The 12,988-nt window shown below is 33.7% G+C and overlaps 3 protein-coding genes across 7 annotated transcripts in view; 2 read left to right on the forward strand and 1 right to left on the reverse strand.

Moving 5' to 3' along the window:
• LOC105325909 (methionine--tRNA ligase, mitochondrial) overlaps positions 1–10,006 on the reverse strand; it is a 42,639-nt gene extending 32,633 nt beyond the window's left edge. Inside the window, exon 1 of the mRNA XM_066069209.1 lies at positions 9,961–10,006. Within this exon, the coding sequence (XP_065925281.1) occupies positions 9,961–9,991 (31 nt within the window). The 5' untranslated portion in view covers positions 9,992–10,006. The remainder of the gene's footprint in view (positions 1–9,960) is intronic.
• On the forward strand, positions 710–9,289 carry LOC105318936 (postacrosomal sheath WW domain-binding protein). 4 transcript variants are annotated; one of them, XM_034474026.2, is made up of 6 exons: positions 720–829; positions 1,989–2,036; positions 2,312–2,333; positions 7,072–7,442; positions 7,541–7,616; positions 8,152–9,288. In XM_034474026.2, exons 3-6 carry the CDS (start codon positions 2,325–2,327, stop codon positions 8,173–8,175), a joined length of 480 nt encoding a protein of 159 aa, XP_034329917.2. In that variant the 5' UTR covers positions 720–829; positions 1,989–2,036; positions 2,312–2,324; the 3' UTR covers positions 8,176–9,288. The 4 variants fall into 4 exon arrangements, with proteins under 4 accessions (XP_065925284.1, XP_034329919.2, XP_034329917.2 ...); XM_034474028.2 differs by lacking the exon at positions 2,312–2,333 and having other exon boundaries at positions 718–829; positions 8,152–9,289; XM_066069211.1 differs by lacking the exon at positions 1,989–2,036 and having other exon boundaries at positions 751–829.
• A 578-nt stretch (positions 10,007–10,584) lies between the features above and the next one.
• Positions 10,585–12,533, forward strand: LOC105323518 (uncharacterized). Of its 2 annotated transcripts, none has more exons than XM_011422587.4 (5): positions 10,585–10,732; positions 11,432–11,458; positions 11,627–11,907; positions 12,084–12,159; positions 12,312–12,533. In XM_011422587.4, exons 2-5 carry the CDS (start codon positions 11,453–11,455, stop codon positions 12,327–12,329), a joined length of 381 nt encoding a protein of 126 aa, XP_011420889.3. In that variant the 5' UTR covers positions 10,585–10,732; positions 11,432–11,452; the 3' UTR covers positions 12,330–12,533. The 2 variants fall into 2 exon arrangements, with proteins under 2 accessions (XP_011420889.3, XP_011420890.3); XM_011422588.4 differs by lacking the exon at positions 10,585–10,732 and adding an exon at positions 10,764–10,955.
• Positions 12,534–12,988: the final 455 nt, after the last annotated feature.

Genomic DNA, 12,988 nt, shown 5'->3' on the forward strand with positions numbered 1-12,988 from the left:
AGAATATATAAAAAAAAATTGGCAAGTAAATAATCATTTATTCCTTTGGCAGCATTTCAACATCTTTTTTTTCAATAAAAGTATTCCCATTATACAAAAGAGAAAAACAAAACTAACGTGACGTAATTTAACGATGAAGACCAATAATTAACGCCACATGTACATTGTATTCTACAACAGCAAAAAAATTGAATATGTTTTCCTGTTCTAACACGCGTTCTAACACGCTAACGCGCGTTATTCAATTTGTGTGCACACACCGTTACAGTTATGAGACTATATCTTTCAAAAAATAAGGATTCAATACTTAAACATTTACATTCCACATATTTTTTGCCTGTAAAGTGTGTTGAAAGCTATGTTATTATAGCATTGAATCATGATTTTTTGAAGTATACACTCTCATAACTGCAGCGGTGTGTGCATACAAATTGAGTAACGCGCGTTAGATTCAATGCTAAAGTAAAGCGATATGTCTCGTCAAAAAGGTTTATCTTGCAATGGGGTTGTATGTCATGTATGTGCATCTGCAATGAAGTTTGCGTCTTTGCTTACAGTCAAGGGTCACAATGCTTTCTCCTCTCTCTCAAGCGGTTCGTTAGTCAAGCAAAGAATACAGAAATAATTTGCCCGACACTGCTTAGCAAATTTATCAAAAGATTAATGCACATTTTGTAAAAAGTCGATGAAATATCAGTATAGAAATACATGTGTGCTTTCATTCAGAACAGGTATGTAGTTGTAGTTATGTCAGGTGTTCAATGTGCATGGCAACTTGATCCAGATCTCCGAAGGAAGAGACCCTAGCACCGCTTCGGCTAAATTTATTGTAAGTGAACAAAACTCTTCTATACATGTTTGTTTATTTGCATTGGGGGAATATTTTTGTTTTTTCCTACTTACCTAAATAACGTCTAAAGAATTAAATTTGATACTTGCGAAAAAAAATTGAAAGGTACTTTTAGAGGCATATCATGAAATTGCATCACGTGTAAAGAAAATATTATAGGAATAATAATTTATGGATTATAATACATTTTGTATAATATTTATGATGACCATGACTAAATAATTGGGAAAGAATATAGTCATCTTGTAACTTAATAGTGCAGGGGAAGATTTCCGTGTCACGTTTTGGGTTAAAATGACTACAAGTGTAATGACCACTGGGAGGGGGAGAACGATCTCTTTTTAAAGGAAACTTTCCCCATGAGACCCTTTTCCTATCAGGTGGCTTACTATGAAAGGGGAGTTTTATATAGATTAAGTGAATAGGCAGAGTCTGTAGCATCCATGTGTTCACACACCACTAACCTGTTGCAACCCCAGCCATTCTTAGTGGTGAAGATGATCTTTATTGCATAGATATGCAAAGCGGTTTTTTTTTAAAGTTACTTTTCCTGTCGTGCAAAAGTCCCGACATTCAATATTATATTTACTCTGTTAATCTGGTATGTGTCAGTCTTTTTCTTCTGATTATTGTCCGATAAAAAAGATTCATTCTGTTTTCGACAATCTAATATCATCGATTATTAATACACCTGTAAATACATGTAAGTATCTATATGGAGCAGAAGTACGTGTATTGTTAGGATAAAATGGCCGTGGCTTTATTAGTTCTGATAGATTAGATTTTGATAGATGAATATATTTTGAAATATTTGATAAATGTATATTTTTTTACGATATTTAAATTTTCCAGTGTCTTTTTCTCTAAAAACTTGTGCTATTAACTATACTACTTACTTAAAAAAACAAACACAAACATCAAATGCCTGACAGCCAGTCGTGGTCGCTGGACGCCTTTCATTTATTAAATATTGTCATATATATAGACAAACTTGCAGAAATACATCACGATGAAATAGCATATATAAATATATCAAAACTACTAGTGTACCGATATACATCAAAAATAAGGAAAAAATAGAGATAAAACGATAAAAATCGCAATATAAATACTCTAGAAAACCTCTTTTTGTTGCCAGGTGCCGCTGGATGCAGGGAGGCTGTGAACAGACCTCACAACCTATATGGTATATATTTTACATAAAGATACTTAGTAATAAAATTATTATTAAATTTTGTCTATAACTCCTGACGCGCGGCGGCTAGAAGTGAATACCTGAATAACACTTGTTTAAAACCTGTTCTACTCTCCAATTCTATTGGCTACTAATGGACCCTTCCATAATAATGCACCGTTCCGTAAATACAACATTTTCTTGCTATTGCTACCGAAACGCGGGAAAATACAAAAAATGTTGTTTACTATGCATTTACTGATGAACGAAATCATTTTTTTCTTCAGATAACTTAAAGCAATGATGTCTGTAAGTACAAAACTATCAATTATATTGAAAAAATCTGCCGCAAATTTTTTCTTTCTCTAGTTAACAAACGTTTTTTTTTTTAACATTTGTATATATACCGGTATATATAAGGAATAAGGAATCATTCTTTGAGTATTATGAGGTGATAATTTTGGTCGGGGCGAGATCAAATCCAGATTTGATCATGCCCCGACCGAAATTATCACCTCATAATATTCAAAGAATGATTCCTTATTACTTATATTTATATAATTTTAAGCCATCGTACGATTAAATATTAAAAATATGAATAAGCAAACCCCGCTGGCGCCTCAATTTGGCGTCATTTGTATTATGGGTTATATAGACTAAGTACAAAATCGATACGTAGTGTTATCACAGGCAAAGATACTGGAAAATGTAAATATACATGACTGTATATATACATAATGTATGATTTTTTTAAGGTTATTATTGAATTTTGTTGCTTGAATTAATTTGGTGTATAATCCTAAGAGGGTAATATGTTACAAAGAAATGATGTGTCCTAGAGGAAAGTGAAAATCCGAAATCAGAGAGGGGGGGGGGGGGGGGGCAGGAAGACGCTTTTTGTCACCCATGTGTCTGGGTTCTTCTTTTTTTTTATTGTTGGCTAGCCAGATGGTTAAAATGTCTCTTTTCTAGTACTCGCTTAAAATAAGGAATTTACGTTAAATATGGTTGAGTTTTATGAAGTTCAGATCAAATCGCTTATCGGCAAGAAGCACCAGATTTTTCTAGTATTTAATCGTACTCGTTACTTGGGTGATACTGAATCCAAAGAAACACATGTACATGCAGTCACATCGAGAAACGATACAATTTCTCAACTGAAGTTTATGTAAAGTCGGTTTTTAAGTTAATAATTCGAACCCAAACAGAGGAAAATAGATGTTAACTTTTATGCATTTAAAATATAATAACAAGGACATTTTTAATTATATCTCCTTAATCAGGTCAAATGTGTATTACTTAAGATCAATTCTATGTAAGAATCAAAAGGGTCTGGCCATGCATAGTCACCAATTTTCCTTAAGTTTCATATATGGACACACCTAGGTGTAAAACACAAAAAAACACTAAAAGTTGGTTGCTGGGGGTAACCGTTGCCATGGTAATTGAGGCTAAAGATGGGAAAATAGCAAAACTCACCTACTTTGAAGCCATATTAGAAGGTTTTGCCCACTTATATAAACTATCAAACACATAAAAAAAAACCTTTTTCCTATTTTCAAGTCTTTAATTATATAAGAAAATTGATGGAGAAACCAATACTTTTAAAATGTTACCATGGAAACCGTTACGAACTTTTAAAATCAGTTTTCTGCTGTTTTTTAATAAGCCGAAATGGGAAATTGTTAAATTTTTACATCCATATCAATGTCCATGCAATATATATTTTATCGTGAAAATTGACATCCGTTGCTATGGCAACAAGGCCAAAAATTAAGAAAAACTGAGAAATTAAAGATGATTTTGAAATGCTTTCACTCCTGTTTTTAGAATTTATTTGCAATTGTTTTAGTTGGAACTTGTAAAAATATATCTAAATTTTCACTATACACCACAAAGAGCTTTGTTATGCAACAGAGAAGTGTTGTTGCTATGGAAAATTAATTTGCGTAAAAAATCACACAGAAATTCTAACTTTTTAAAAAGTCCATAGCAACAGCAGTTATTTTTAGAAAATTTCAAATTTTTTTCAAGTGTCATTTAAGTTAAGGACATACTTTATTTTTTCTCACCATTTGATTATATATATTTATTCATTATAAGTGAATAATATCCATTTAAAGATGCCTCAAAATATTATAATTTTCCTTATTTTTAAGCTTGTTACCATAGCAACGGTGCTAAATTTTCATATTTGAATTTTTAATTGCACAATCATAATTGTGTTTACCAAAAATTCGAAAATTTGCAGTTTTTATTCAAATTAGATGAAAAAAACAGATTTTAAAATTTCTGTTTAGTAACCATGGAAACACACTAAAAATATGCATTTCTCCATTAATATTTTTCTATCTTTTGAAAAATTACAACTATTTTTAATAATATATTCTACCCTGGAAACCCCAAGTTCTGCACATTACTCACAATATGTTCTCAAATAAGCATTAAAATGCCATTTTTACATCTTACCCTCAGTTACCATGGCAACGGGACCTCATAGCAACAAATAAATGGTGTTAGGCTTTTTTACTCACCAAAGTCAATCAAATTGTCAAGTATGAAGAAAATCCGTGACTATGCGTGGCCACCGAATTTTGATTCTTACATAGAATTGATCTTAAAATGTTTGTATTATAGTCTGTCCCAAGTTATTGCTCCCATCACTTTTTGATGATTTTTAATAAAAATTCACATACCTGTGAAAGAAATACAGTTGAAATCGATGAAAGGGAATATATCCAAATATCTTCATTGAAAAACTATCATTTTTCACTCATAAAAGTTCACAGGAACGAAAACAGATTTCTTGCAGAGATTTATAATGGGAAATATTTACATCTTTTCTCCATTCGGAGGTACTCGATATACCTCGCGCAATTTTTTAACGTTATCATCCGGGCTTATTAATGGTCGATGCAATGCAAAATCCCCGTAGACTTTCTATTTTTGGATGTGTTTTGAAACCTGAAGCGGTAGAGGGGGCGTTTCAAAACAGATAATCTGGACATTTTTCATATTGGTGAATAAATGTAGTTTGAACACAAAGGTATTTATGATTATCGGAATATCAAGCAAAAAGTTGTGGAAGCAAAAACTCGGGACAGAGTTATAGCAAACAATACCAATAATATTCTTTGCGCATCATAATTTTGGAAAGTGATCGCAAAAGGAGCAAAAAATATATCATAGCAAAAATTAATGAAATTTATTTTTTTTTAATCTTTAAAATGACCGCAGCTGTCTATTTTCAATAATATATCTACACGAGAACATAACTGTCATGTACCTGATGTGTTGTGTGTTTATTAATTTAAGGGGTTTTTTTTTTGGGGGGGGGGGGGGTTGTTTGTTTGTTTTTGTTTATTGTTTTTTGGTGGTTTTTTTTTGGTTTTCAGTTTTGTGTTGGATGTTGATTTTTCTCTTAGTATAGGGGTGGCTTTTGGCGTGGGTGGGTGTTAACCATTAGCTGCTTGTTTACGTTTTGGTATTGTTGCTAATGACCGATGTGGCCCTTAATCATGCTGTTATTTTTTCTTATTGGCATCCTTCACCCCTGCGAATGTTATTGTCATTTACATTTTAGACCACGTGGTTTTATTTGACCCTTTCTGTTTCGCAGTAAAAATCGTGCCTCATGTTTATAGTCTATTTTAGAGAATTTAGGTACACTGTACTTGTAGTCAAATATAAATTTAAACTTTATTTTCATTAATTAGTGGATAAAATGTGTTCAAGAAATAAACGAGACAATACAAAAATTAGGTTTTTTTCTGCTGTTGCAACAATTAACATGCGTAGTAGAGATCCCCTCTAAGAATTAATTTTCGATCCGCTCCTGACCTAGTATTAACATCAATAGTGAAACAGACTGTAACACTGGGCCGGATAATTATGCCAGTGCCAAGGTGGCATTTTTGCACCCGCTTAAGATGCAGTTTCGGAAAAATCCATGTATACCAAATGATAGACCATTGTCTAGAGAGTATAAAACCACTTTTGATTTTAGTGTGTTTCACCTGACAGGGGAGATATTTACCTTTAAGAATTAATATCCCATCGGAAAATGATAATTCCTACAGGAGAATTGATTCTCCTACAGAAAATATTGACAATCCTATAGGATTTTTTAAAAGTCCTAATATAAGAATTATATTTCCTATCGGAGAATGGTATTTCCTGTAGGAATTTGATTCAGACATGTAGTTTTCCTATAGGATATTAAGTTTTCCTATCGGATTTTATCAAATCCTATCGGAATTGAAATTCTTATAGGAAGTTCTTGTATTCCGATAGAATATTTCAGATTACCTATAGGAATATTGTTTTTCCTATGGGAAAAATTATTTTCCTTTAGGAATTTATTTTTGAAAGGTAAATATCTCACCTGACAGGTGAGATACAATGATAACAAAGGTGGTTGTTAACGCTTTAAGCAATGGTCTATCATATGGCATATTTCAATTTTTTGATATATGCAGCTTAAGCAGGTGCAAAAATGCCACCTTGGCACTGGCATAATTATCCGGCACAGTGTTCTGTACTATTTTATGCAGAATGTTCCTTGAAAATGGCTCGATACACTAAGTTTTTATGCAAAACATTCACCCATTAATTTTTTAAAAACATGGTATTGCACACCACAAGCATCAAACATGGCTATGATTTTATTAAGCAACCCAATGTTTATATTATCAACCACTTTACACGTAGTTGAACACGGACGATAACTCTGTTCTGAATATCATCGTTTAATTTAAAAAACCGCTAGATGGTGAAATAAGACATACATCTTAAAAGATGTTGATGTTTTAACATAAATCAAAGTAGAATATGATATGAAAATCGACCAGTACTTACGTATTTTGAGAATATTATCCGAACAATTTCACAGGAACTGAACAAATCTCAGTGAAGTCTCGTGAACTTTCATTCGAGCACCTCTGGATTTATTACATACTTAACAACGATAAAGAAATCATTCCGAACACATTCGTAGGGGTGTCCTTAATTGTTTATAAAATTCAAGTATGCTGAATTTCTGTTATAGGACAAACCACCACCTTATCAATCACCCCAAGGTTATGCTGCACCCCAACAAGGCTATGCCGCACCCCAACAAGGCTATGCTGCACCCCAACAAGGCTATGCCGCACCCCAACATGGCTATGCTCCATCCCAACATGGCTATGCACCGCCCCCACAAGGTTACGCGACACCTCCCCAGGGGTACGGTCCGCCACCACAGGGATACTTTCCACACCCGCCTCAGCATGTTTATAACGCACACCAACAAGGATATGCCCCGCCTCCCCAACAAGTGCACGCCCCTGGCATGCATTCCTCGCACTCCAGCACCACAGTGGTTGTCGGGGGAGGGATGAGGACAGCACCTGTTGTGGTAACGCCGGTTCACGAAAGGTATTTTTCAATCATAGAAATTCATGTTTTAATTACTTCATCCTTAATTAAGTATATATGATTGTATACGGTGTAAACATCACGGTCTTTTTTTTCAGATTTGCAGACAAGATCTTGCTGAACCTGTTGATCAGCCTGATTTTCTGGCCGTGGGTTATTGTGTGGCTGTTCATGGTATGTACTTTTTATGTATAAACTATTTAATACTGTATATGATTGAACGAGTGCCTTATATAAACCCGTGAAATTCATAAGTAGGTGTTGACATACACTTTAAAGAAAATCAAAAGAAATCAGGGTAGAATGTTCTTTTTCTTGATTCCGGCATTTGATTTTGATGGATCTTGAAAGATCTTAAATAGAATGAAGTCAAATAGTCAAATGCCAGTCAATCATCAAATAAATACAAGTACAAGTATAATACATTTGTTTAAGATATGAAGATAACAACTACTCGATAATGACAAAGTACATAGTGTGTTCCTCCTGCACTTTGGACTCTTTATGTATATAAAATAAATCGTTAATGCTGTGTACAAATTCTGACCTAACTCTAAGACTGATGCTAGGCCCCAAGACTATAAATTGAGAACTGACACTAAGCCTGTCTGTAACAGACAACACAAGAACGGCAATGTATTTTCAGTTTTTACAACATATGTTATGTATTTTGATTCAAAATTTAAAAAATAATATTATTTTATTTCAGTGTGCTTTTGAAAAAAGGGTGTGAAGAATTCCAGTGGATTCGCCAAGAGTGGCTTGCTGACAAGAGATCGATATAATAGTTTTATACTGGCCTTCTGCTATTACTGTTACATGTATATACAGATAATGTGTATCTTTAACACCATGTACTATTGTATAGTGTAGTATTATTGCATTGCATTCGTCATACCACATGACAGCAAGAAACCAAAATTGTGACTGAATAGAGATTCATTTAAAAAACAAACCCAACCATTTACATGATCATGATCACCAAATATGTCAATTCGCAAAGGAAGGATTTGGACCTCTTATTTCAAAGCATCATTACGAAGTTGTTATCTTTTTTATCAAATTTTTTCATTCTTTAATGTCGTTTGCTAAATTTTGTTCAATCAATTTAAATAAAATACACGTCTTTACATAGTCATATGCATGTACTTAATTTCACCTGAGAACACAACAAAAACATAGTAATTTCAAACATATGATATTAACTACCACTGCATGGTAAAAAATTTTCCTATTTTCTAGGAAAATCGATTGTAATTTATGTAGAAACTGACGAGACTGAAATCTACGCAGTCCTGTAAAACGACATGTCCGCAAATAAATAGAATCATTCTTGTAACCTTATAACCTAATTTCAAATGCATTGTGTTGCTAATTAATAATGTTTACTTTTGGTGTGAATTATTTTTCGATCAAATCTGAAAGCACGAAATTCATGGACCAAGAAGATTTAGTAATCATGGTAACCTTCACATCTACGGAAAATCATCCCGTTCCTCTGATGTAACGTGCTGACAATAATAAAAAAAAATTACGTACTATTATTTACTTTCTATGGATATATAATCGGTTGAACGAGTCAGATATAAACTATTAAAATATAAACTAATGTACTACTCCCCCCCCCCCCAAACTCGCACACAAACACTTTTCTTTCATCTTATTCTCACTAACTTCCTTTTTCAAGTAGTATACAGGTACATTTGTAAACGAGATATATACATAATATATAGACCGACATTATATTGTTTTTCTTTAAGGGACAAGCTATTACATTGTGAGATATGTGTACTTGTATCCTTTGTATCTTTTTCTACTGTCTTTGTCAATAAATCAATAAAAAAACAAAACAAAAAAACAATATAAACAATGAAATGGATTTTTGTTGATGTCTTTACATGCATATGGGCTAATGAGGTATATAGCAAGAATCCCTGTGAATACATGCTATAACTAAACCCCCCCCCCCAAAAAAAAAAAGTGAAATAAAATTAATGAAATTGAACTAATTAATTAGATTGAAAAATACATGTTATTCTTATCTATATTTTGATATGATAATTGAAATAACAATTTCAATAAGAAAATTTATTTTTGCCCATGTCATATAAAGGACGATTCCTTATATTTATATAATTTTCAGCATTTCTACGATGATATATTTATAGTCATTGATGAAATGTATTGGATTATGCATTACCAAATCGATTCGTAGTGTTATCACAGACAAAACACCGGAAAATGTAAATATTTGTTTGCAGAAATTATGCAATATTTCCCCCGGCTTCGTCCAACTCTGTGCTTTACCTTTGCAGGTAGAAAGCAACGCCTGAATGGTTAGCTTGCACGTAAACCAAGACAGACATGTGCATATTTGGTAATTGACAAACTTCATAGGTTTTTGGAGATTGTATGGGAATTTCGTATTTTTTTAACTGTAAAATCACATTTCATGCTCTTTAAGTAAAACTATTAATGGCGGTTATCTAATTACTTAATTTTCTAAATCAGTGCTTACCTAAAACATGATATGCCGTAATTATATTCATGCAGTACCGTCCTACATTGGGACACTTGACCCTTCCATCTATTCATCAGGAATTGTTTGAATCATCGCAAATGTAGAAATTTTAAAATCAGTCAAACAAAACAAAAGATAATTTAAGGGGCACAGCACAGGAAAACGAAGAGCATGTACATGTCATTGTTGTTGTATCATAGACCATGAATGTGTTCAGATGAATTGATATTAGTGTTTAAGTGTCCGCTACAAAAATAAAAGTAAACTTACATGTATATATCGTGATCTTTGTATTTTATAAGATAAATTTAATATTTCACATACTAGCAGAGACATAAATAACAGTATTAAACTAAATTAATATCCCTGTCCGAACCCCCACCTTAAAATGGAGGTGTTCGTAGCGAATGGAATGCGGATGGGGTTTCGGTTATTTTTCATATTTAATGAAATACTTTAAAGTTTTCTCTTTTTAAAATGTTACTCTTAATATCTTTGCCAACAGTCTGTTTAAAGCGGATAACCACTCTTTGCTGTAACGGAAATGTTAAATAGGTCGCAAGACACCGATTGATCATGAATTTCATATAATACCATGACCATCAAAAGTGTAGCCTATCGCATCATTGTTTGTTTTGGGCTGTTCCGAGGTGGTTATTATCAAGCTGACATGTAGTCATGTCACGTGTTCAAAGTGCACGCGACCACATCTAGACTACAGCTAGATAACCGGAGGAAGTCCCGTGATTAACAAAGACACTGTGATACCGTAAGTCAGGAAATATTGTGTTGCTAACTTATTTGTTGTATTTGCATATCATGTTGTTATAAATTTCGAGAAGAGTTCCTGGACAGAAATGGGTTTTATGGCTCCACACATTACGTAATTTATGGATTAAAGATTACAAGAACCGCTCATGGTCTCGTTTTGGTGTTGAACTACTAGTAGAGACTTAATTTTTGAATCGTGTAAAGCCGGTCGCTGGGTGGAGGTATGTACGGTAATGGGGGTCTGGTTTTATAATAGAGGAGTGGTCTGTTACAGTTAGTACTACAGTTGGAGGACTTTAAGTAATGAGAGTTCGATGACCAGAGGTCAATATAACTTTATAATGGAATTATTTTTTTTTTACGGAGGGATCTGAAATCTTGCATCGTAACTGCAAATCCGCGTTAGTGTCTTTAAGGGGGGGGGGGGGTTATATAGAATGTAGACAAACTTCATTATTTCAGTAGCGGGTGATAGTCACTTTGTTCGGTCCTTTGAATACGCTTATGGGGTTATTTACAGTTTAATATAACAAAGCGAAAGTGATGGAATTCGCAGAAAAGCAGCGAAGCATTTTCGTAAAAAGCATGGAATCTGAACTTCGGGGGGAGGGGGTGGCACAGGGTGTGTTTTTAAGATAGATCTGAAGCCAGGAATAAAAGTTAACATTTTCTGAAAACATTGATTTTTTTCTTTCAGATTAGTATACACAACGCGGAAATGTCTGTAAGTACATGTATGCAATTTGATCAGAAAAAAGTCAATGAGCATTTTCCTTCCCATTTATGAATTGTAGCTTCTTTGCTTTTTGTATAAAATTATACAGTAAAATTATTGATATCATATACGTACATTTATTTTAATGATGTAAATTTATGTTACACTTTATTTTAGGAAAAACCTCCCCCTTATCAGCCCGAACAAGGGTACCCCCCGCCCCAACAGGGCTATGGTCCGCCCCAACAGGGGTACGGTCCGCCACCACAAGGGTACGGTCCGCCACCACAGGGGTACGGTCCGCCACCACAAGGCTACCCCCCGCAGCAGCCTGGATATGCCCCGCCACCCCAACAGGGGTACGCCCCACCCATGCACACTTCACAATCAAACACAACCGTGGTAGTGGCGGGAGGGGGAGGGGCGGCGCCGGTCGTGATTCAGCAGGTGCCCGAGAGGTAATTTTTTGTTGACTTCCTTGTTGTTGATAAAGCTTTCCATTGTGGTTGTATTTTACCTTCACTCAGTTTATGTACAGAGAAAAAAACTCGACCGTGAAATAAAATGCGCTCTCTTTAAACAATTTGTCATGCACACAAGAATGATTTCCGATTTATATACTTCTGTCTTTTAGATTTGCAGATAAGATCTGCTTAAATTTGGTGATCAGCCTTTTCTTTTGGCCTTGGCTGATTGTATGGCTGTGTTTGGTATGTATGATATAAATATACTTCTATATACATATCCAATGTACCTTTCCATTTTAATTGCAATTTTCAATGATTCAAGCTGTAGTCAGCAATGTATTTATGTATTTGAGGCTTTTTATTTACATTAATTGGTCTTTTTATTACATTTTCAGTGTATTTTTGAAACATAGAGTTGGAGATCTGGTGCCTCTATATGGAGATACAGAACAACTTATGTGAAGAAACATTCAGTCATATAATCATATCAAATGGTTAATTCTGACGTTATTACGAATCATAAAGAATTCACATTGGGGTTTTTTATTAACATTTTTGTGATCATTTGAAAGAGCATAATCATACAGCTTGCATTTATAATGAAAACAGACATATTACATTTGGTTATTTTTGTATATTTACGTACAGTAAATAGTTTCCCTGTTTTTCTTATGGATTTAATCAAATGCTTTGTTTGGTGATTCATGCGGCCGGATGGATATTGGCGACATGGCAGGGAAAAAAAATCCTGCTATGGTCGCTTCCTTCATGAACCGCATGAATCATCAAAGAAAGCATTTTAATACTGTTTATATTTTTCATCTTTCTCTTAAAAGATGATGAATTGGTAATAAAAAGTAAGTAAAAGTAACTAAATTATTGTTAATCTGAATCGGAACATTAAAGAAAAGAAATGCATGTAGCTAAATATTATCATATGGGGTCTTAGAATTGCATTTCTTGTAATTTTTAAACACTGTTATAGATGCATAGTTTAGTTTTTAAAAAGTCAACTTTAATTCAAGTACACATGTAGCTGTAATAAATATTATTATACTTTCATGGAAAATAC

This window comes from Magallana gigas, chromosome 8 (assembly GCF_963853765.1).
Source record: "Magallana gigas chromosome 8, xbMagGiga1.1, whole genome shotgun sequence".
Taxonomy (NCBI): Eukaryota; Metazoa; Mollusca; class Bivalvia; order Ostreida; family Ostreidae; genus Magallana; species Magallana gigas.

What these genes read in the sequence shown, in the direction of transcription:
- LOC105323518 (XM_011422587.4), top strand. An exon ending in ATTCAGCAGGTGCCCGAGAG is followed by an intron (nt 11,908 to 12,083) that starts GTAATTTTTTGT and finishes TCTGTCTTTTAG; the next exon opens with ATTTGCAGATAAGATCTGCT.
- LOC105318936 (XM_034474026.2), top strand. An exon ending in GTAACGCCGGTTCACGAAAG is followed by an intron (nt 7,443 to 7,540) that starts GTATTTTTCAAT and finishes CTTTTTTTTCAG; the next exon opens with ATTTGCAGACAAGATCTTGC. An exon ending in TTATTGTGTGGCTGTTCATG is followed by an intron (nt 7,617 to 8,151) that starts GTATGTACTTTT and finishes ATTTTATTTCAG; the next exon opens with TGTGCTTTTGAAAAAAGGGT.